The sequence below is a fragment of the Porites lutea genome, chromosome 7 (genome assembly GCF_958299795.1).
Source record: "Porites lutea chromosome 7, jaPorLute2.1, whole genome shotgun sequence".
Taxonomy (NCBI): Eukaryota; Metazoa; Cnidaria; class Anthozoa; order Scleractinia; family Poritidae; genus Porites; species Porites lutea.
In genome coordinates, this window is record NC_133207.1 from 155001 (window position 1) to 178440 (window position 23440).

General features: G+C 39.8%; 1 protein-coding gene across 3 annotated transcripts in view; it reads left to right on the forward strand.

Annotated features, from left to right (window-relative positions):
* The window catches only part of LOC140943456 (E3 ubiquitin-protein ligase HECTD1-like), a 25517-nt gene extending 2466 nt beyond the window's left edge, over positions 1–23051 (forward strand). The window contains exons 4-39 of one of the 3 annotated variants that reach the window (XM_073392545.1): positions 279–533; positions 1059–1329; positions 1781–1860; positions 2054–2152; positions 3053–3176; positions 3447–3784; positions 4337–4534; positions 5162–5387; positions 6126–6604; positions 6874–7020; positions 7331–7455; positions 7882–7993; positions 8184–8318; positions 8871–9154; positions 9785–9865; positions 10270–10368; positions 10865–11028; positions 11446–11715; positions 12208–12751; positions 13077–13284; positions 13827–13983; positions 14273–14361; positions 15217–15344; positions 15716–15791; positions 16015–16197; positions 16655–16886; positions 17165–17247; positions 17492–17619; positions 18026–18164; positions 18380–18439; positions 18574–18711; positions 19045–19766; positions 20149–20227; positions 20469–20562; positions 20953–21161; positions 22030–23051. In XM_073392545.1, the coding sequence (XP_073248646.1) occupies positions 279–533; positions 1059–1329; positions 1781–1860; positions 2054–2152; positions 3053–3176; positions 3447–3784; positions 4337–4534; positions 5162–5387; positions 6126–6604; positions 6874–7020; positions 7331–7455; positions 7882–7993; positions 8184–8318; positions 8871–9154; positions 9785–9865; positions 10270–10368; positions 10865–11028; positions 11446–11715; positions 12208–12751; positions 13077–13284; positions 13827–13983; positions 14273–14361; positions 15217–15344; positions 15716–15791; positions 16015–16197; positions 16655–16886; positions 17165–17247; positions 17492–17619; positions 18026–18164; positions 18380–18439; positions 18574–18711; positions 19045–19766; positions 20149–20227; positions 20469–20562; positions 20953–21161; positions 22030–22254 (6981 nt within the window). In that variant the 3' untranslated portion in view covers positions 22255–23051. Of the gene's footprint in view, positions 1–278; positions 534–1058; positions 1330–1780; positions 1861–2053; positions 2153–3052; positions 3177–3446; positions 3785–4336; positions 4535–5161; positions 5388–6125; positions 6605–6873; positions 7021–7330; positions 7456–7881; positions 7994–8183; positions 8319–8870; positions 9155–9784; positions 9866–10269; positions 10369–10864; positions 11029–11445; positions 11716–12207; positions 12752–13076; positions 13285–13826; positions 13984–14272; positions 14362–15216; positions 15345–15715; positions 15792–16014; positions 16198–16654; positions 16887–17164; positions 17248–17491; positions 17620–18025; positions 18165–18379; positions 18440–18573; positions 18712–19044; positions 19767–20148; positions 20228–20468; positions 20563–20952; positions 21162–22029 lie in introns of those variants that run through there. The other 2 variants (XM_073392548.1, XM_073392549.1) reach the window with 2 other exon arrangements.
* Positions 23052–23440: the final 389 nt, after the last annotated feature.

Genomic DNA, 23440 nt, shown 5'->3' on the forward strand with positions numbered 1-23440 from the left:
AGGGGTAACATTAACACCAGAAGAACACTAATAAGAGCCAATACATGTAGGTACAAGATAAGAAAGTAAATAAGTTCTCAGGTTAACCAAGTTTTTAACCTACGTGTAGTTTGATTGTCGGAATGTCTTTTATTTCCTAGCCGTAATTATCTATGGGGTACAAAGAAATTCCGGTTGAATCTGCAAACAGATTTCACCTGCAACATCTCATAAAAACAGTTGTAAAAGTCTTCTCTGAAGGCTAACAGTGTGCTATATTATAATTATGTATCTTGCAGGTATCTGATGGTGCTCTACGGTGTTTTGCTTCTCTTGCTGATCGTTTTACTCGTCGTGGTGTTGATCCTGCTCCGTTAGCTGAACATGGGCTTAGTGGGGAGTTATTAGAGAGGTTAGCAAGCGCTGCAGCATCTGCAGGAGAGAAAACTGGTGGCAGTGGGGCAACACCTGACTCCAAAAGCAACAGTACATCAGTGTCTACTATTGTTAGTCTGTTGTCAACACTATGCCGTGGATCACCAAGTGTTACCCACGTATGTTTTGTCCAGATGAATTGTTTTTTTTTTTGCCCTAACTTTTGACATGGGTTATTTAGTGGGAAACCATGGACACTACTGGAAAAACTTGAACAACCATTAACTTAAAAACTTTTGGTGTCCCAGTACAAGAATTGGTGGGGTTTAATTTAAAGAGACTTGTATATTTCTCTTAGGCATTCTACTGCTCAATGAATCAACCTTTTACTTACATGTACAGTGTACATTTACATTTAAGTGGCACAGCAGATACAGCATGAATTTACTTAGAAAAATTGCAGGTTGTCAGGATAATTATCACCGGAAAGTACCACTCACTACTCATACATTATTGTATAACACACAGAGACTGACATTGCTCTACACAGAAACACTTTTATCAGTAGTACTCCTCCACCAACACATCTTATATTAATATTAATAGCAAGTAAGTAAGACCTCACTGAACCCTAACCTATATTGTAAGGTATATTAAAACTTTCAAAATAGTCTATAGTGTAAATCTATGCTATTCTGTTACAGGACTTGTTAAGAGCTGGATTACCTGAGGCAATTGAAAAAGCTCTTCAAGGAGATGAGAGATGTGTTTTAGATACCATGAGACTAGTTGATTTACTCCTGGTGCTTCTGTTTGAGGGACGGCAAGCTTTGCCAAAGTCATGTGTCAGCATTTCTAAGGGAGGAATTGCTGGTCTTCGGAGATTTGACAGTTCAAATGAGAGATCCCACAGACAGCTTATTGACTGTATTAGAAGCAAGGATACTGATGCTGTTATAGATGCAATTGAAAATGGTGAGATGCACTTTTCATTACATACTTAATAGAGTACAGGGTACAGTACCGCTAAAAAACTGTGGTAGTTTCTTGGTGTTGTGGAAAATTTGCAATAACCAATAATAATATTGATGTACCCAGACCACAACACAAAAGGTAACCAACAATGGTTTCAGGAACACTAAGAAACATCCAAAATTCTTATTGACCACCCTCTTATAAGACACATTTCTTATTACACACTGCACTTGCTTTAATCCCTGTTTCATATGAATTTCATTTTAAACTGCTATTTAACGTGCATATAATTTCAGATTTTGTTATGAACACCTCAGTGTAATTCCCTTTGTGCCCAATTTTTTTTCCAAAAGACTTAAAAATTTACTGTACACTCTTCAGTCAAGTTTAAGGTTCATTTATGTCAAAATTCCTAGAAGTGTATTTACTTTAAATGCTATAAATATTTTAGGTGGATTTGAGGTAAACTTTATGGATGATGTTGGGCAGACATTACTCAATTGGGCATCAGCATTTGGAACCTTAGAAATGGTAAGTTATTTTTCAAGGAAAAAAGACTGAATTGGGTTAAAATAAATTAATAAAGCCACATTGTGATTGACAGGACAAGCCCATTGGAGTGGCTTTAATAATTAGAATATTAATGATGATTATGGTGTGTTTACGTAAGTTTCTCACTGTTGTGTTTGGCCATTACTGAGATTGTTTTGTGAAATATCATTAGGTGGAATACCTTTGTGAAAGGGGAGCAGATGTTAATAGAGGGCAAAGGTCATCATCTCTTCATTATGCCGCTTGCTTTGGAAGACCAGCTGTTGCTAAAGTGAGTGGAAGTTTTATCAAATAATAATATTATTGTGTATCTGTGCACAATGTGCCATATGTATGCTGGCAATGTTAAGAGCTACCACATTGGTGTTTATGTAATACATGTATTTATAAAATAACTAAGATAGTACGCGCGCTCTGATTGGCTGAGAGGAGTGTTTGCATGAGAGTATGTAAACATGGTTGTGGCGTCAACATGTTTTGCTTTTTGAGCGCTAATCACGAATCACGAGTTTGAAAAAGTTTTCGAGTTCAAAACTCCACAAGTTTTCTATATCTACCCATTCCTTCGTCGGCTGAAACTTGGAAAATCGTTTCAAAGAAGGTGAGTCAATTTTTCTTTGCTTACGCTGACATTTTAAATCCGTCATTTGGAAAGCATCTTTTTGCAAAACAAGAACTGATCACGCGTGCAAGACTTCGTGGACAAGACTTGTAAGAACGACTGGTAAGAATTTCTCTTTTAATCAGTGCCATACAAAGAGTTTTGTGTTTTTTATCGGGAAAGTTATTTTATAAAAGAAATAGAAAACTTTTTTCCTGTGTTTGTATAGCCTGATATAAACACTCGAGGCGTTGGGAGAATTCTCAACAGTTATGCAAACCCTCAACTTCGTCTCGGGTTTGTATAATTGTCTCGAATTCTCCCAATCCCTCTCGTGTTTATATCAGGCTATGCAAACACGGAAAACGTTTTCTATTGCTTAATTATTGTACTGGATTTGTTTAAGGCAACACAGCAAAATAATCCTGGCTAATTGTAGCTCAGAAATTTCTTGGAACTTTCATTAAAATATGGGTTAAAGAAATGTTTTTGTGTTCTTCATTTAGTAACGGTGAGGGCAAAAGGCAGTATATACCTAGCTAAAACATACTTTTTATTGGCATTTTTCAGACTTTACTTCGCCATGGTGCTAATCCAGATTTAAGGGATGAGGATGGTAAAACTCCAATGGATAAAGCTAGAGAACGTAATGATGAAGGTCATAGAGAAGTAGTGCATATTCTTCAATCACCAGGTATAAAGTACTGCCTGCTTCTCAAGCTATTTACCTAAAAAACAATACAGGAACCCTATGTGAGCAATATGCTAACATATCTGCTGTCTGACCATTCAGTGTCTATATACAATCTGTATGTGTAAGTTGGCATTTCTGTAAAATGTACAGTAAGTTAGTATTCAAGTGTCCCTGTGTAATGTAATGATGTTGCCAATGTTGTATATATAATGAAATTACATGTAAATGAACTGTGAAGTTAATCAGGGTTGATTTTTGTTTTCACTGAAGGTGAATGGATGGTTCCTGTTGGAAATAGCTCTGCCTCATCCTCAACACCAGCACAACCCACCACTGCCCAAGATAACGCCAACACTGACGAGAAAACAGAAGAGCCAGAAGATGTGAAAGGAGACCCTGAAATGGCTCCTGTTTATCTTAAAAATCTCCTGCCACTGTTTGCGAAGAACTACAAAGACACAATGATGCCAAGCATCAGAAAGGCAACCTTAGCACTGATGCGCAAGATGATTTATTATGCATCTCAAGCACAGTTAGAGGAGCTGTCGCAGAATTTAAATTTTGCATCAGTTATTATTGAAGTTTTATCGGTTGTCCTGGATCATGAGGTGGGCATTGGTAGCTCATTTGTAACTCTCATTACCAGAAGTATCGATAATGATAATAACAAAGGAATGTAAAGGGCTGCAAACAAATACAGTTGTATTAGAATTCAGTTGTACTGCAGGAGGGTTTTGCAAGGATAAACACAACATAGGATTCTATTCAGAGACTCAGAAGTTATATGATAGAGAGATTTGGAATTGCTTGTCCTTTTACTGTTAATTACTGTACTTGTACACAAATACTTGTAGTTTCATGCCAGTTTTATCCATAAGAATTGCTTCAAAAGACTGTTTTAATCTGCTCATTTTCTATTAATTTTTGATAAGTTCTAAACTTGAAACTTCCGATTTCCGTTTGCTGTAAATGTGAGTCTTAATCTCTCTAATGTTTAGTGTAAAAACTGATCTCAGACATAAAACGCTCTATGGCCCGACACCTGCTGAAATGTTAAATAGATCCAAAGCCAGTCCTTACAGCTATTTGAGCCAAAAACAACACACGTTTTTAACACATTGCAATAATTAGTAATTAATTATTATTTGTTTTATGTCTAGGATGATGATGATGGTCATTTAACTAGTCTTCAGATTATAGAGGATTTGTTGGAGAAATGTCAAGAGACATACATTGGGCACTTGGCTCGTTTAGGTGTCATTAGCCACATTGCAGAGCTTGCTGGGCCACTCCAGGAAGTTGAAACAGTACCAGAAGAACCTGAAGTGAAGGCTAAGGAGGAGGAAACAGAGAAAAAGGTATAGATGCAAGAGGCATTACATTGCATACATGGAGTGTACAGTACATCTGTGTTAAGAGTTATGGCAGAGCACCAATCCAAGAATGAAAAAAATCTTTCAAGCACTACATTAATTTGTTCTGAAGAATGTATCCTGTATAAGTACATGATACAATGAGGAATGAGCGCATGTACAGTATTGAAGCTGAAGTTATTTGTGTGCATGTTGAGGTGCCAGAAATCAAACAAATGAACACAGTGAATCAGTGAGATTTCTTATACTAAACATGTTCAACTATCTTAGTGACGTACACACTGAGACATTCAAGCAACCTTTTGCCTTATTTTTTTAACTTTTTCTTCATAAAATACTTGGATTAACCTGAAATGCTTCAATTTGCAGCCATTTGTTATGAAATGATGAGAAGAATGGCATGATATACTTCTTTATTCAATATGGTATAGAAGTTATTAAGAAAAAGAAAAGAAAAAAATGTCAGTGGCAGTAAAATCCTGTAGTGTATCCATTAAAAAAAAAGGATGTGGAGTAGTATTTTTTTGTGGTCTGCTATTTTTGTGTTAATTTTTATACTTTTTCTTACAGTTATAGTTTCTTTGTAACTTTGAATATTTACTCTACGTGTAGGATGAAGATACAGTTCAAGAGGATGCATCTGATGTAGAACAAGGCAAACCCTACCACTGGCATGACTGGTGCATTGTGCGCAGCCGTGACTGTCTTTATTTGTGGAATGAGTCCTGTGCCTTGGAGCTTTCTAATGGCAGTAATGGCTGGTTTAGGTTTATTCTGGATGGCAAGCTGGCCACCATGTACTCCAGCGGCAGTCCTGAAGGGGGATCAGACTCTTCAGGTAAGTATTCCATACTTTTTCATCTTAGGGAAACAAAAAATATTGATCACACAATGTTTTTTGTTTTCATGTGGACCTTAACTTTGTTGATACTGTACTTTGTTTTACAGAAGATGTTAACAAGTTGAAACTCTTCTTTACAAATGCCTCCATAATGCTAACTCTTGCAGTCGCCCCTTGCAGTTTCTTTGGTCCAAAGAAAGTTATGCCTGGCAACCTTTATCATAATCACCTACACCTGCATCAGGCAGATGCTTGAGTCTGTCTTTCTGGTGTCTTTTACATGTAGTTGCATTACGGTTTACTGTCCTAAGGGCTAGGGACTAGGGATTACTACTAAATGCAGAATTGTGGAGTGGGGAAGGATCTGATTACACAAAAATAAATGGCAGAAAAAAAATTTGAAATTTTTTCCTGTTGGTCAAATCTTATTCAATCTCATGTGGATGTCATGAAAAAAGGTTTATTCCTGTTTTTTTTTTTAAGGTCTCTACAGATCACCTATTTGATAACCTTGAGTCTGGAAAAAGAAATTATTGTTTTGGAAAAGGACTGGAAAAAGTCTGGAATTTTGGATGAAAAATCTGTACGAACCCTGTGCAAATGGTCATCTCTGTCAAGAAAGTTTGTTAAGATCCAGAAATCCTGCTACCATGAAAACCTGACGTTACACTTGTGCTCTCTGTCACATCTTTTGTGTGTGACTGAATACTAACTTTTGTTTCTTTCTAATTCCAGAGAGCAGAGGGGAATTTCTTGAAAAACTCCAGCGTGCACGTGGACAGGTGAAACTTGGGACCCCAAGTCAACCATTTCTGTCATCACCTGGCTCCACTCGACTCTCCGTCGGCAACTGGTCTCTCACATGTACCAAAGATAAAGAAGTATCCATTCATAATGCTGATGGACAGCAAGCTACAATACTCCGTGAAGACCTAGCTGGGTTTGTGTTTGAATCCAACCGAGGAACAAAGCACACATTCAACGCTGAGACCTCACTAGGGCCTGAGTTTGCAGCTGGTTGGATGGGAAAGAGAGGAAAAAGATTTGTGTCAAAAGTGGAAGCTCAGAAGTTGAAGATTAGAAACTTGGCTGCTGAGATTCAGGAGAAGTATCTTCTGACTGCCCAAGCAACACCTCGTAAAGTTGTTGCCACATTACAGGAGATAGTCACTCAACTCCATTCTGCTTGTTTATCCCAAGAAAACCTTACTAAGGTAGGAAATCTACCAACAGAGAATCACAACAGAATTAACGTACAGCTAGAGTGACTTCATGCTCCAAAAAAATGTATCATGGTGGGGTTTGTTACTTTTCCATTTGAATGCAAAGGAAAATTAGTTACTTGTAGTTTTTGTAGCTAAGTGAGTTCACGTAACAAAAATTTTCTTTTTTTTCAAAGTCACTGGGAAATTGTGAGAAGTACAAGAGCCATTTGTCAATTTAATACTCCTTAAACCATACTAAACTCAAGGTTCTGTTGCAGGGAGCAGACAGCAAAGAATCATGGAGGGAAGAAATGCTTAGTGCTTTGAAAGGTTTACTTCAAGTGCTAAAAGATGATGCCACAGTCTCTTCTTATGAGCTGCAGTCTACTGGTCTTGTCACAGCCCTTTTGCGATGTCTATATCAGGTAACACTGATGAATAGAACTCTTTCTTATTTAGTTGGACATCCCCGGAGTAAATGTAGCACCTGTCAAATGAGGGATAATGAAATTTTGCTACTAATAACTTACCAATTATATTTTCTGTTATGATTGTGAAAGTTATCTGGAACCTTAATGCCAGTTGAAATAAAAGTAGTTAAACTTCTTTACCTTTCCAAAGTGCGTGAGTATGTACTGCCTGCACATAGGTCTACATAGAGGGGCTGGGTACTGTAGGAAATTAATATAAAATTCATTGTGTTATTTACAGAAATTTATTTACTGCCTTTTTCAGACTGGTAAAGTAATATCTTCTGAGAATGACAATGCCAGCAATCGTGCTGCAGAATGCATTGCTGAACGAATTGAGGTTTTCAAGTCAGCTTTTGGGGAAACAGAGGAGCAACTAAATCAGGAAAAGTATGTATTCACTAAGATTGACAATAGTTACTAGCAATGCGCAAGGATTTAAAAATTTGAAGTGGCCAAATGTCTAACGGGGTTGTCATTAAGAGGCGGGGTTTGGGGATTTCTCCTGGCTTCTGTGAATGTGGCCCCCAACAACTTTCATAGGAAAATAGAAGAAAAATAGAGCCAAAAGAAATCCATAGCTGTTTTTTTTTCCCACCTACTTGTTGTATTACCTTAGTGACATCCTTGCTCTAACCAGTTTTCTATCTTTTCTTTTTTCTGTCTTTTCCTTATCAAAGGAGGCGATGTAAGTTTGAATGTTTATAATGACACTGCTATGAAGGATGTATAACATGGGACATCTAGCTTACAAGATTCACTCCTCAGGATATTCTCAACATCTGATTGTAGTTTTTTCTTTTTCTCTTCTTTCAGAAGTGGGGAAGTCACACCAGCCACAATCCTTGTAAAGAAGCTTGTAGCTGTTTTAGAATCAACAGAAAAATTACATCTCCTGACGTATGAGTGCCCTGGTTCTGGTCTTCAGGTTTGTTTGCACTTACATGTATTCAGAGGTCCTCAAATAATCCTCAAGTATTACTATTCAGCTTATATTGTATTCAGCTATTGTTTCAGCTTACTTTGGCCCCGAAAGTAATATTCATTCTTACACAACCTCTTTAAGCTGGCAATTTCTCAATCAATCAGTATTGATTTGCTTTCTTATGGTTTCCAAGGTGCTAGCCAGGCGACTGAGATTCCAGTTGGAGCGAGCTTCAGGCGAGAGTTCATTAATTGACAGAACTGGAAGAACATTGAAAATGGAGCCCCTGACCACTGTGGGGGACCTAGAAAGATATCTTCTGAAAATGGTTGGTTTGATATTATTTAAAAATTTAATGTAAACTTTTCTTCTAAATTTTTATAAAGCACACGTTGTAATTTTCTGGCACATCTCGTTAAGCTCTTTGCTTTTGGTATTTACTACTCTTGATTCCCCTTAACAGTCCACCTGGAAATCAGGTTTTGTTGTGTGTGGCTAGCTTGGTTAAATAAATTTGTTGATTAATTATTTGATTGATTGATTAAACAGGACTCAACATAAGTGCTTTTTGATAACCCAGGGCTAGTGTGTTGATATTCCAAGTTGCCCAACGAAAAAGGATTATTGGTGAATTTTTGATGAGTAACTGATAACTGAGTAGCTTCCTGCTAGTAAAATGAACCAAAGTCTTGCCCTTTAGCAAGCTGACATGTCTGTTTTCTGGTGATAATCAAGAAGTTCAAAAGCGTCCAACCCATGAAATTCAAGATGGCCAGCAGTCAAGTATTTTGCACATAGGATGCTAGAGTACAGCTCTTGGTTTTCCTATTAATTTTTATTGTAACATTAGCGTCTCATACACAAAACTGTTTTTCCTTAGGTGGCTAAACAATGGTATGACTTTGAGAGAAGTAGCTACAACTTTGTGCGTCTCCTCCGAGGTAACAACAAGATCACCTTCACTCACATGCATGACTTTGATGAGAATGGGATTGTGTACTGGCTTGGTACAAATGGCAAGTCCATTGCAGACTGGATCAACCCAGGTTCTGTTGGAATTGTGTCTGTAAGCACTTCAGAGGGTCGCGGTTTACCATACGGAAAAGTAGAAGATATTCTGAGTAGAGATACTGCCGCACTCAACTGCCATACTAATGATGACAAGTAGGTGTATACTACATTTGCATTTCATTTTCATTTTATCAATTTAATTCAGATTTACAATTTTATTTTCTTGCTGCCCACAAACAGCAAAGGCTAGTCATTGGAGGTGGGCAGTGTCTATACAAAACAAAATATGCACTCCAAATTGTATTCAATTGACAAGTTGATAAAAGTAAATTGTACAAATGGTAAAGAGAAGAAAAAAAGTTAGGTTAAAAACAATGCTGAGGTTACATGTAACTGGTGTCAGAATATAGGTCAGAAACTTACAAGTACACTACATACTACATGTATATAAAACAAGAAAAATCACAAATTTTGATCTTGGGAATACTGTAAGACTAAAAGCATTATGTGAAAGCACAGCTAAAGATCACACCAATAATTGTGTTGTTCAGAGACTCAAAAGTTAAAACTAAAAGTACATTCTTTGTCTGTATACAGCTGTTATTGTCTCTGAAACTGTGTGCCTTTTTTTGTCAAAGACTAAAAGGGCCAAAATCAAAACTGAAGAAAATTCTCAATGTAATTTTTTTTACTTAAAACATTCTAAAACAAAGTGAAAAAATGCTGCCAAAAAGATCCATCAGTGTACACTTGATGTACTGACCAGTACTGTTTTCTTTTCAGAAATGCTTGGTTTGCCATTGATCTTGGCGTGTGGTTCATTCCTAGTTGTTACACCCTGAGACATGCTCGTGGATATGGAAGGTGGGTTGTGCATCTCCAGGTTTTCACCTCTAAACTTGAACAAATTCTAATTAAAAATTCCCCAAGTTACATTCTCAACAGGAGTGGAAACAATGATCTTTTAGTTGCTAGTCCAGATGCTCTACCACTGAACTACAAGAGACTGACTGGTCGGAGCAGAGGTCATTTAACTAAGAAGTCATTCTGCTTACTCTTAGGACTGGAATATCTATAGGTGGCCCATTTTCCGGGAATGATGAATTTCAGTCTTAGTGAATATATGAGAAATAATGTTTTATTTCAGTTAAGTTTCTCACACTGTACTGTGAAGCTTCAACTACAGACTCTGAGACACTGATCCATCTGCACTGCGCAGTTTGAAGTCTACTTTTTGCTCTAGTGTCAACTTCTTGATCTGTTCTTAGGTCTGCTCTTCGTAACTGGCTTTTCCAAGTCAGCAAAGATGGTAAGAACTGGACAACCCTGTATACCCACACAGATGACAACTCTCTCAATGAACCTGGGTATGTATATCAAAATCTCTGTCCCTTATTTTCTTCAGAGTTAAAAAAGTGCGAAGGAAACACGCTTATGCGCTGAAAAAGTGCCTCTCATGTGACGGTGCGACATGTGGGGAAAGATAATTTGCGCGTCTCCCTACGTATTCTCACTTGCTTATTAGGAAACTCAATTGATTACTGCTTTAGTAAAGAGATACAAGAATGAATGCTTTTTTTATGGGGTATATAGATAAGTACATGTTTTTAACCGCAGCAGGGACCGGACCAGCGCTTGACTGCAGAGCGGCAGGTCACGGGTTCGATTCCCGGGACCGGACCAATACTCAGGGTCTTAAAATGACTGAGAAATGAAGGTATTGCCTTTGCCCTGCAAATGGCTTGACCTTCGCGTGGCTCGGTCCCGCCTCCAGGAAGAGACGTAAAAAATAGTGTCCCCAATTAGTACTTTCGTGTTAAATACATTGACACTCAAATAAAGTTCTTTTTTAATTATCAATAGGTCAACAGCATCGTGGCCGTTAGAGCCCCCATCAGATCCAGAAGGCTGGCGGTACGTGCGCCTTCAGCAAGCAGGCAAGAATGCCAGTGGACAGACTCATTACCTGTCTCTATCAGGATTTGAACTGTATGGAACAGTTCTAGCGGCTGTGGAAGAACCTTTAGGTTAGTTTTTGTTCACTACGTTTAACTTTATATCAACTCGCAAAGAGCTAGTATGGTGTATCTTTAACAGGTTAAGTGATTATCTTCCTCGAGGACAAGGTGAACAACTACTGCAGTTTTGAAAGAGATGTGGTTTTTCTCTTAGTCAAATCAAGAGAGCCAATCACAGAAGGAGCTTGCTTTCAAGTTATCCAATCAGTCTCAAGCAAATAACGGCCGGAAAATACGTATGAGGTTGTCAGGATTGGTTTTACATGCGGCGTAGCTTTGCTCCAGATTGGTTGAGAAATTGGCACGGGGTTTTTCATCGAGTCACTAAGCGCTGTGATGCAAAACCAAAGAAATTGTAAAATTGTTTTTAACGCACAATTGATAACTTCTTTAACCGTATCATTTCAACTGCAAATTACTACATAGGCCCAGAACAGCAGCCACCCTTCAAGGTTATGACAGCAGCTGACAGACTGGCCAAGTCTCTTAAGCCCTGCTGGTCTTTGTGTCCAGGAAAAGCTGCCAGGGAGGTGGAAGCTGCCTTGCGTCGCCAGCGCCGTCTAATCCGCTCACAGATGTTGAAACACCTGAGCGTTGGCAGTAAGGTGGTGCGTGGAATGGACTGGAAGTGGAAAGACCAGGACGGGAATCCCCCTGGTGAAGGACTGGTCACTGGGGAATTGCAGAATGGTAACGGTGATGACAAGCTTGATTACTTTTAGAAAGAACTGAGTAGTTTGTCCTTAAGGGAAGACTGGGTGAACTGAAACTTGATATTTGTTACTTGATGAAAGCCTTATGATAAAGATGAGATGACAATGGTAAAAAACATGGAAGGAGAGAATTTTCCGAGGTACCGGCTGGGCATGGGGATATGGGATGGACTGGAAAATGGAAAGTTCAAGATGGGAAATCATTCAGTTAACTTGAAAAGTGCAGAATGGTAATTGGGAAAAATTTTACCAGTTCTATAGAAAGAGGATAATTGAAGGTTATTTCTTTAAATCTTGATGGTATAGATGGAACGGTAAGTGAGATGATCACCACAGATACCCTTGTGTGTTATTTTTTCTTCTGGGCAGGATGTGATCCGTGGCATCCTTTAGAATATGTTTATAAGTTGTGGTTGCGATTGAACACCTTATTTGATTTCATGTTTGACGTGTAATTTCTCACTGATTGGCTTAGGTTGGGTAGAAGTGGCGTGGGATAATGGAACCTCTAACTCGTATCGCATGGGAGCCGACGGCAAGTTTGACCTGAGAGTCGTGGAGAGTCGTCCTACGTCAGAAACATCAAGAGAACCTTTATCTTCTGTCTCTAGCGAAGAGGGACATTCTGACGAGGGGCCCTCAACTGAGGAGGCTAAATCGCCACCACCTGTAGCACCTCAACTCGACAGTTCCTCAACATCAAAAGATACAGAAGTTTCAAGCCAGGTTTTGGTAGAGCCGGTAAGCGTTGAGGATATACCAGATGAAGGAATATTTACTTCAGATGATATTTTTGACTCGCCTGGAATGGAAACTTCAGTGATAGTGTTAGAGGCATCAGGAGACGGTTCAGCGGCAGCGACAGCTATTGATGACATAAAAGAGACTGTTGGTGAAATTACTGAGGTTACGGAAGAGGAATGCATCACCAGTGAAACTGTGGACTCTACGGCAACAGAAACCTCTAGCACCAACGATACTTCAGTTAATATTGCCTCGGAGGAATCCGCTGAGCGAAGGTAAGCTTTACAGAAGGCCCTGGGACATAGTGCAGCGTCGTGTGACTATTCAAACTGAAGTGAAAGCGACTGAGCTCAACTCTTTCAATATGTTTTATTTGTTTTGTATTCATTAGTATTTATGTAGTAAATATTGACATTTATCTCCATGTAAGTGTACCGAAATTTTGTTTAATAGCAAACTTTCCCTGGGCTGGTCATGTCAGTTTTTTTTACGAGTGGATGAAATAAAAAACCTCGCTAGTTCCCTAAATAGCCAGCGGTCTCCTTGAGGCTCAGTTGGAACAAATTTGTTTACCAGTGGAAATCTTTTTGAATTCCATAGATCAGCCGCCAATGCAGCTAACAGTCCAACAAGCAGCCTTTGTCGAGCGTCTGACCTGGATATGTATGTAGCCATGAGAGGCTCTGGTCTTTTAACAGGACTAGAAGATGATTATGATCTGCCAGAACCTGATGATGATGATGATGACGATGATGATGATGATGACGATGACGATGAAAACGATGAAGACAATGAGGATGATTATGAGGTAAAAACAATGCGTGAGTGAATGTTCCTTTGCCTGCTAGTACCACCTACTGGCTGTATAACTGTTGAAAAGAACGTAAACGCTGTAGGTTGTCAAGTCTGTATTGAGCATCCTCAGTGAAAGAATTAAAGAGCGTACCAACGTCGAGAGCCAGAAAGTTAATTCAATAAGATTAAAGTTTATTATTACTCATTGAAAATATTTCTCCGTTTCTGATTGGCTAAAAGCACACGCATAATTCACCATAACCAGCTACTGTTGACCAAATTTGGAAGAATTTTGCGATTAATCAACCGATGACGTCAAAAGTGCAGCGCTGTTGCAGTTTAATCAACGTACCGTTAAACGCGAAGACCTGGTTGTCAGTTGTTTTATTGTCATTGGAAACAATATCCACAGGCTGAGAATGACAAGAGCTAGTACTAGCTTGCAAAGTTAAAACCTCACTAGTTTTGAGCGAAGAAAGGTGGCAGTTATTTTTACTCTTTACCAAACATCGGTCTGTCATTGCTTGTCTCATTTATTGATGCCTTCACACTCAGGTTGAAGAGGAGCATGAGTCACGTGGAGGTCGTCGCCGCACGTGGGATGATGAGCACGTGCTCAAAAGGCAGTTCTCAGCGCTGGTTCCTGCCTTTGATCCCAGACCAGGGAGAACCAACATCGCACAAACACAAGATATTGTGATCCCTGCTCCTGGTGAGAGTTTAGTGCTAACAAACTCCTCTCTCATCTTAACTTATACATGGCTGTTTTGGTATTTTATATCGCGTTAATGTTTTAACCTTCTTCATTTTTAATCGGTCATTTTGAGATATCTATAATTGCCTAAAACTCAGTGAGCTAGCCCCCTTGCACTAAACCTCAGAAAAAAACTGCATAAACACTATTTAGAAGAGAAATTTTATTTGTAATGGAAAAGAGCGTTTTAGCAAGACCTACTTCTTTAGAACCAATAAAGGTTCATATATTGTTTTCTTGTCGACAGGATCACCAGAAGGCGTCTCATCAGAGATAACGACAACCATCCAGGAACCACGTTTGAAATTGTCCCTGAAAGGACCAGCCTCATTAATGGTACTTGTTTTATTTATTTTTGTCGTTTGAAGACTCTTACTACGCCGCCGTTTCTCCTTTCCCGCGTGACTGCCCCTGGGTTTCCGAGAATGATTTTTTCTTGACAAGTTTAATGGCCATTTAAAATGAAGTGAAATGTATTGTTCCACTCAAGCAGTAACGGATCTTGGGTACTTCTTCTCGCCCGGTTCCTGAAAGGCCGTTAAGCGCTAATCCAGGATTGAAATTTTGTTTCGTTTTTGTATTCTGCCTTCCTACCTATTGCTTAGAGTAACATTTTGTGTTATCATTACTGTATCTTGGAGTAAAGGCTCCACAGGATTTTGTAAGCTAAAGTTTGCATGTTCTTAGACAAAAAAAACCTGGCTCCATATTTGGCTTAATCATTGGTTAAACTTAACCATCTTTCGTGGAACCCGGTCGGCCTGTATAACCCTTAGCTATTGAAGTCAGTTTTGGGGGTGTTGTTTGCATCGATTATCCGTTATTTCGTGAAGACCAGTGAGAAGCCTCGGTGCAAACCAAACTCTTTCTTCATGTGCAGGGTGTTCTAATGTTTAAAGTGTGCGAAAGAGTCCTTGTAATTACGTGTGACCATGAGAGTGAAAGATCGATCAACACTTTCCTGTGTTACGGACGGTTCCTGTATAAACACAAACACAATTGCTTAGTCCTCATGTCCTTTTGCACTAGGTGACACTTTCTGTTTCGTCTTTTCTACCAATTGAAAGCACATAATTACATGCAGAACAATTTGGGATTTCTTGATTTTTGGATGTGAGTACTTTTGGCATTGTACGTGCAAACTGCTTCATGAGCAAATTTACTGTTTTTGTTGTCCTTTCTTTCTTTCAGCTTCCGGATGTGGAGATTTGCCTTGATGACCCGAAGGCTACCATTTTTTCGTATGTTCAAAAGGTGGTGCTGGCGGCTGGCTTAACCAAGAATGAAAGAGTGCGAAGGGTCTGGGAACCTACTTATACGTAAGTTTCGTTTAGACTATTGTTTCTAATACATTTATGTGAGTGGCCTTGAACCTAAACGTAACGTGCATTAATGACCTCTTGCAATGTTGTTTCAAGCCAATTCTCAACGTAAACGGAAGCATTAATGTTGCCAAGCGTAGGTCGGATGGGAGCCATTAGTGTTAGACATTAGCGTACACTTGTACTATTAAACGCTCTAGCAGTCATTTGAACAGTGTTACTCATTGTGGATGGGACCTTTTGTCTCCAATCAGTCCTTGTTAATCACTGGGCCTAAATTGCTGTGTATAAAAAAGGGGAATTCCACAATAGCGCCCGGAAGACAGTAGTCAGTGACTTTATGTCATTTCTTTTTTCTACCATTACAGGATAAGTTATCGAGAGGCTCACTCTTCCGATCCGGTTGAGAGTCAACGAGAAACCAAAGAAGACACCGAGACAACGGTAAGGTTTAACTCATTATCAAAGGTTTCTTTTCTAAAGAAACCAAGCGCCACTTTTGCTGTATGAGAAAGAAAAAAAACTTTTTATGTCGAAGACTTCCAACTTGCCCTTGTTTTGAAAAGGACTTTTCCAGCAACTCGAAAATGTTCTCTCCAGATGAATAACTCTTACTCTTTACATCAGAAATGATGGTATAAATTTTGTCCGCTTATTTGATCATCAGGTACATTGGACGATATCTTATGTGGAGCGTTATCTCGGTACGGATGAGCTACCCAAATCTGAGGTGATCTCTTTCCTTCAGAGGCATGCTGATGCTGCTTTTTTGAGAAAGTGGAAGCTTACAGGAGTACCTAAGAGCATACGAAAGAACAGAAACTGTTCACAGCTTGTGGCAGCCTATAAGGTAGGTCGAGTCTAACACGGGTGGCTGGCTGGCTGGCTGGCTCGTACTATATTTTGTAGCTATTGGTTTGAGGTAGCCGGTGTATGGAGGTGGCCTTGGATGGAAACTTACCCATTTTTGTTTCCTTGTAAGTCTTGTGGATGAAACCGTATGGCGTGGTCATTCATACAAAACCTCTTCAGATGGGTTTTCATCTATTACGATTTAAATGTGTTTTATTACTTCCAAAATGAAGTTTTGGGGTTGAACCGCCCTTTCAGACATTCCTCTTCAATACCGTGAGAGAAAACATGTTTATTTTAGCTGGCGCTCACTAATCCAGTTAACTATGTCTGGCGAAGAATCTTTAAAAAAGAATAAATCCATATAGGGTGTGTTTAACGAAAGTTTTTAAAACTTCTTCAAAGTGAAAGTCTTGTAACACTGAAATAACGACTTGCCGTACCCTACCCTACAGGAATTTTGCAATACCATGGACTCGTCCCCGCCCCCCACATCTCCGACTCCGATTGAGAAGCCGGAAGTTAAGCAAGAGGTGAAACAGGACACGGCAAAGAAACCCGACAAGAGTATTACTGACTCTTTTGCTACTGATGTTACTGGAATATCCGCTATTGAGGACATACTTCAGCTTCTTAAGGTCCTCTACTGTTTATCCACTAACTCAGCGTACGACTTTGGAGAGGGAGGTATGTGTTGAAGTAATCCCTGTCAAATTATTGGGTAACATGTCTTAACAGCATATTGCCATAGCAAACACTAAAACGGTTTCTGGTTGCGATGTCTGGGCGAAATTAGGCGGCAAAAATCGGGAAAATCATCAGGCCTTTAAGTAGCGATAGTCCTGGTGCAGTCACACTCACAAAGTTTACCTCTAGGCTCTTTCGTTGTTCAGTGAAGTGTGATTTACCAGATTACCATCCTTTGTCGAATTTTCAAACACATCTTGTGTCTCCTTGTTATGTAGGTAATGACGAATATGGATTTATCGTGGACAATGACGATTTTACAAGCAAGAAGTTGACAACCAAACTATTGCAACAAATTCAGGTAGGACGAAAAACTTAGTATACTAGCTTGGAAAATGGTAACTGACGTGATGAAGAACTATAAAGGATAGCATAAGTTTTTATGTGAAGAAGACTGACTCATAGCAGCTTTAGCTGGTACATTCAAATGTGTTCACAAATAGAAACGACCTCTCTTTATCAGTCAATCTCTTTCTTTTAAAGCAGTTTGTCAGTATTTACTTGCAGGGTTGATAGAATGTCATTTATTTATTTTTTACTTTCAGGATCCGTTAGTGTTGGCCAGCAATGCACTGCCATCTTGGAGTGAGCTGCTGACCAGCAACTATCCCTTCCTGTTTCCTTTTGAGACGAGGCAGCTGTTTTTTTCATGCACAGCTTTTGGTAGCTCAAGGTAAGACTGACATGCGTGACTTTCGAGCGAGTCAATCCACAAGGGTCTTATACATTTTGTTGTAACGATCCATATGCCGGAAACACTGCGTGGAAAGTTTGCTTTATCTAATATTGCAATGATGACAGTGGATAGAAATTTCTTCCTCACAAGTCTTCATGAAACTGTGTTCTCGGAGGTGTCAGTTACAGCGGTTTTTTCAGAGTTTGACTGTTGTTTTTGTGGCGTCCCGGCATTGAATCGTCCTCTTGGGCCAAGAAAAATCGCGATAATAATCATTTATCCTGTGCTAGCTGCTTGGAACGAGTGCGACTTAAATCTGTAGCTAATAAACACAGACACAAGACCAAAGTGAGAAAATTTTTCTTAAAAACATATTAACGGACATGGTACTTTGTCTCCCTAGAGCGATCGTATGGTTGCAAAACAAGCGTGATGTAGCCCTGGAAAGAAGTCGTCCCCCGAGTCATCGCCGAGAGGATCAACATGAGTTTAGGGTGGGGCGACTGAAGCACGAGAGAGTCAAGGTACCGCGAGGAGATGAGGTTAGTACTGACCGGCCTTATTAAAGTGTTTGCCGGGACTGATCAGGGTGGGGTAAGGTGGGGTTAGGGTTAGACCGGGGTTAGGTTAGGTGGGGTCCCATCTCCATATGAAGATTGGTCTGCCGGAAGTGAGTACGTTCGTACTTGATTTAAAAAAGTGCATGGTCGTAATTCCAACATTAGATGTACTAAGTTGTCATATTTTTATCTTGTAGTTGCTGGATTGGGCGATGAACGTTCTTAAGTACCACGCTGAACGCAAATCTGTTCTGGAGGTAAGTGAGTCGATTAGTGAAGGAAAATGGCTAAATAGATTACATCAAGACAAATCACCTGCAATAGAACTATAGGAAACGGTACATAATATCAAAAGGTGGTTGGTAAATGACACCGCACTCTCCTTGTTTAGGTGGAATTTGAAGACGAGGAAGGCACCGGCCTGGGACCGTCATTGGAGTTTTATGCCCTTGTGGCTGCCGAGCTTCAACGCAAGAGCCTGGGCATGTGGATTTGTGATGACGTCATGGTGGATGAAACTGCCAGAGAGGTGTGTGAAATTGATTGATTGTGTTTTATGTAGTAAAAAGCGTAAAAGAGGTCCTTTCACGTAGGCCATTTCAGAGTTGCCCCAATCCTCTGTTTCAAAGCGAGGCTAGGTGTGAAGGTGTTAAAAGGGAAATGACTTTTTGTTCTCATCAAATAAAACTCATTTTCACATGAAAGGTTTTACACTTAGCCTCGTTTTGAAAGTGAAAAGATTTGGAACTCGGAAATGGCCTGTTGTCAGGCTAGTTTTTGATGGTGAAATTTTGACTTAAATAAGAGTTGTGTTGTATGGACTACGAATTAAGCTAAACTAAGTTATTCGTGGTCATTGCAGGTTGATATTGGTCATGGCATCCGCCCTAGGGGTTATTACGTGCAACGCGCAGGAGGCCTCTTTCCCGCGCCCCTGCCTCAGGATGCGCCTGACACGGAGAGGGTCGCAAAGCTCTTCTACATCCTGGGTATCTTCCTTGCTAAAAGTTTACAAGACAGTCGACTAGTGGACATTCCTTTATCACTGTCATTTCTAAAGCTTTTGTGTTGGAGTCCTTCGTCTTTAATCAGCAACAGCTCTGCAAGTCACAATCGCGGCTCGGTTCTTAAAGTAATCGACGATGCTTCATGCCCCCTCGAGGATTTTGTCGAGAGCTCGGACACCACGAACGAGCTCGATCAACCTCAACCGAGCTTGGAGGAGAACGAAAATACCATTAACAAAATGGACTGGGAATTCAGCAAAGAAAGAGAACTTATTGAAGAAAAGGAAGAACTCTCCAAGGAGGAAAATTCTGAACTGAGTAAAACTAAAGAGAGCGTCGAGGAGATACCTACAACGCCTTCAACACCGTGTTGGTTTGCGGGAATTTTGGACGATAGTGATATGGTCACGGTTGATCCTCACAGAGCCACTTTTATAAAACAACTCCAAGAATTGATAGCTAGAAAAAACGACATTCTTACGGACGATTTGCTGTCTGCAAACGAGATGAAAGCCAGATTATCAGGGCTCAAGCTTAAAACAACTCATGGTGGTGAATGTAGTGTTGACGACTTAGGGTAAGTGGTAGTTTTAATGCTGGTTTGTTTGTTGATTCTCCAAAATGTAGTACAGTCGTCCTAACTTCTAGGGCGTCTTAAGTGGTCCTTTGGCGAGGTAGTATTTCCTTATTATTATCATACAAAATTCCACAACAACAAGTTTATTTTTCTCTTCTGTATAAAGACAACTAAAAGGAATTTTGTTAAATTTTGAGGTAAAGCAAAAGGTAGAGGGAGAAAACCTTTTACCGAAAAGACATTTGATATTTCATTCATTTTGGTCAGTTTAAGCTTTTAAAGATTCATCATCATCGATGTTAGAACCCTTATTACTTTGTTATTACTGGTATTTGTAGTCATTAATAGTAATGATTCTAATACATGATTATGTTATTTTCAGGTTAACGTTTCAGTTCACTCCATCCTCCAAGGTGTATGGCTTTAGTGAAGTAGACCTGACTCCCAATGGCGGAGACAAGGTACTCATTGAAACTCGTAATAAATTTGATCTCAGTTACTTCGTTTAAAAATGAGTGCTGCTTATAAATAGACCGTTGGCTTTCAACCTATGCATTTCTGCCCATTACCACACGCTGGAGATCTGAGTGTTACTGTACGTACTTAGGATAATTCGTGCACGGTCTGTGTGGACCATTTGGAATTAGAGAGGAGGTTTTAACTTAGGTCTTTGTTTCAATATTTTTCGTTCGTTTCTAACAGATGTTGACTGTAGAGAATGCAGAGGAGTATATCAAGTTAGTCAAGGAATTCTGTTTGTTCACTGGTATTCAACGGCAGGTGGATGCATTCAAAGGTAATGAATTTCATAGAAGCTCAATCGAAGCTGTAGCTCTACTTGATTGTTAATTCAAACCTTGAGACTGTATGCGAGTACAAGATAGGTGTGTCCTTCTCCTTTTTCAGAAAGAAGGTGCGGCCACACCTAGGCTAGAATGATTTCGTGTACTAGTAAAAAATATTTTAAGCCAGTTCTGTCAGCAGTACTCTCACTTAATCCTGTGACCATCAGCAACTAATCCATTCAGTTGGGTACTCGGCAGTTGCACTATACGTCGGGAACCAGGCCAGGCTCACCTCAGGCCGCGACTCTCAAGCGCATGCTCTCTTCTTTACTTTAGAGGTTAGACTATGTAGACGTGTAATAGCCTGGACTCAGTCCTCTGATATTTCATCTATTTTGCAGACGGATTTCACGCCGTTTTTCCGATGGAGAAGCTGACTCCGTTTACACCAGAGGAGCTACAGTTGATGCTGAGCGGAGAGCAAGTTCCGCAATGGAGCAGAGAGGACATAATCAGCTACACAGAGCCTAAGTTTGGCTACACACGAGAGGCCCCGGGCTTCCAAAGATTTGTTAACGTGCTGATGAACATGAACGGCGATGAGAGGAAGGTATTAAATCTGACTGGAAGCAAAACTGACTTCCTTTCCTTTCTCATTCAAATACTGTAATTTTTCTCCCTCCCCTCCCCTCCCCCCGATTTTACGAACGTAAAATACTCCGAACCAACTCTCTTCTCTGCGGGAGGTTAGGGATTCAACTGTACTAAGATTTTCTACAACTAAGGAACGGTGGGAGGAGTAGGTGGCGCAGTGAAGCTGGTGGAGGTACGGTTATAGAAACGGAACTCTGCACAATGCAGTGACTCATCTCTTATCTAATATTATTATTCATACAAAATATTTCCCCGATTCTGATTGGCTAAAAGCACACGTTTAATTCACCATAACCAGTTACTGATGACCAAATTTGGAAGAAATTTGACTCTAACGAGGAAATGACGTCAAAAATACAGCGTTTTCGCAGGTTAAGGCACCGTTGACCGAGAAGACCTGGGGACGAGGTTGAGTTGTTTTGGTTGTGAACTTGAAAAAATGGCGGACATTTCACTCGTTTTAAGAGTAAGAACTAGGCGAAAAAATTAGCTAAAGAAGACAACTCGAAGGGCGACATCTGCTATTTGGAGAATATTTGTGGAGCTGGACAAACCTAAACGTACACTATCGAAGATGAACTGAACATCGATGGATCGATGGAGGTAAGCATGTTTTAGCTATGTTTTTAAACTAGGAATTATTTTGAATGAATAATAAAACAGTTATTGAGTTCGGCTTTCTATCATATGAAGAATAATGGAGATCTCGGAGGGTGTTATCCGCCTCGGCCGGATAACACCCTCCTCGATCTCCATAATTCCTCATAAGATACTCAGCCTCATTCAGTAACTGTTAAATAATTTATGTATCATTCTTGTGGCAGGCGTTCCTTCAGTTTACCACCGGCTGTTCCTCACTGCCACCTGGCGGTCTTGCTAACCTTCATCCACGCCTGACTGTGGTGCGTAAGGAGAGCGAGGGTGATGGATCATTCCCATCTGTTAACACCTGCGTACATTACCTCAAGCTGCCTGAGTACTCTTCAGAGGAAGTGATGCGAGAGAAATTACTTGCGGCAACTAAAGAGAAAGGATTCCATCTGAATTAGAACATCGTGTCTCTCTTGCTGACATAACTTTAAAGACTAATTCAAGAACAACGTTTCACTTAAAGAATCCGGTCTAGCTGCCTATAAAAGTATGATAGCAAAGTTGAGGTCGAATCTAAAGTAGATTGGATAAAATGTACTGGAGCGAGACTTTAAAACGGTGTGGTTGAATTCCTCAAAGTTACATGTACATGAAAACACAAACAGTACAAGCTCAAGAGCGTCGGAGTGTCAACACCGCCAATACTTGAGTTTTCTGTGTACTCGCATCAACTTTTCTGTGTTATCGTTCGTCCCTGTTTAAACTTTGTTGCAAACCTTGATCTGGTGCAAGGACCTTCCTCAATCCTTGTTTTGGTCTTTATTCCTGTTGTTATTTTACAGCTGAAGAGTTGGAAAAACAAAGTTTCGCCGTAGTTTTAAAACAAGACAGAGAGGCTGTTCATACATTTCATACCCTTGAGCTGTAATGAACAGAGCCACACTTGTAACGCCTTACGGTGGCTTTATTTTAATTTGTAATTCCTCCTCCTTTCGCACTAATATTGATGGACTACTCTGCGTTTAGCGTACCTCTCACATCTTTCGTTGTCAGGATAACTGACTTGAGAGGCCACATAGCTCAAACAAGTTTTCATTACTCAGAGTAGGATGCAGAGCGTTATATTTAGGAAATGTGTAAACACAGTAAAATCGCTTGTCTTTTGTTTAAATGGAACTTATGGTAAGTAAGGTCTAGTTAGGTTTCTTGAATGGTGCTAAGTCGTATTAAATAATACAAGATGCCATTATTACGAGGGACTGAGTGTGCTTTTGTTGGTTTAACTTGTCTTCATCTTGAGATGCTAAAGTCCGTTGTACATTTTGGTGTAGGATTCGTGTGTCCCTGCTGTCTCCATTCGCCCTTTAAGTAGTCGGCTCGGCCTCTGGGTCTTCCCTGTACTCAAGGAATCTCGTATATCAAACAGCGTAATATAAGGCTTTACTCCGCCGTATTTTATTACGCTGGAATTTACACTTACAAACTTACTAGTGAGGTCAACAAACAAGATGCAAGCAAAACTTCGACAATACCTTCGCTACAGATAAATGTTTGTCCGTAAATTATTCCTCTCAACTTACAATGCCATGGTGGTTCTCTTGCAACCCACACAATCTGAAACTAAGTTTAAACATTATGTACTTT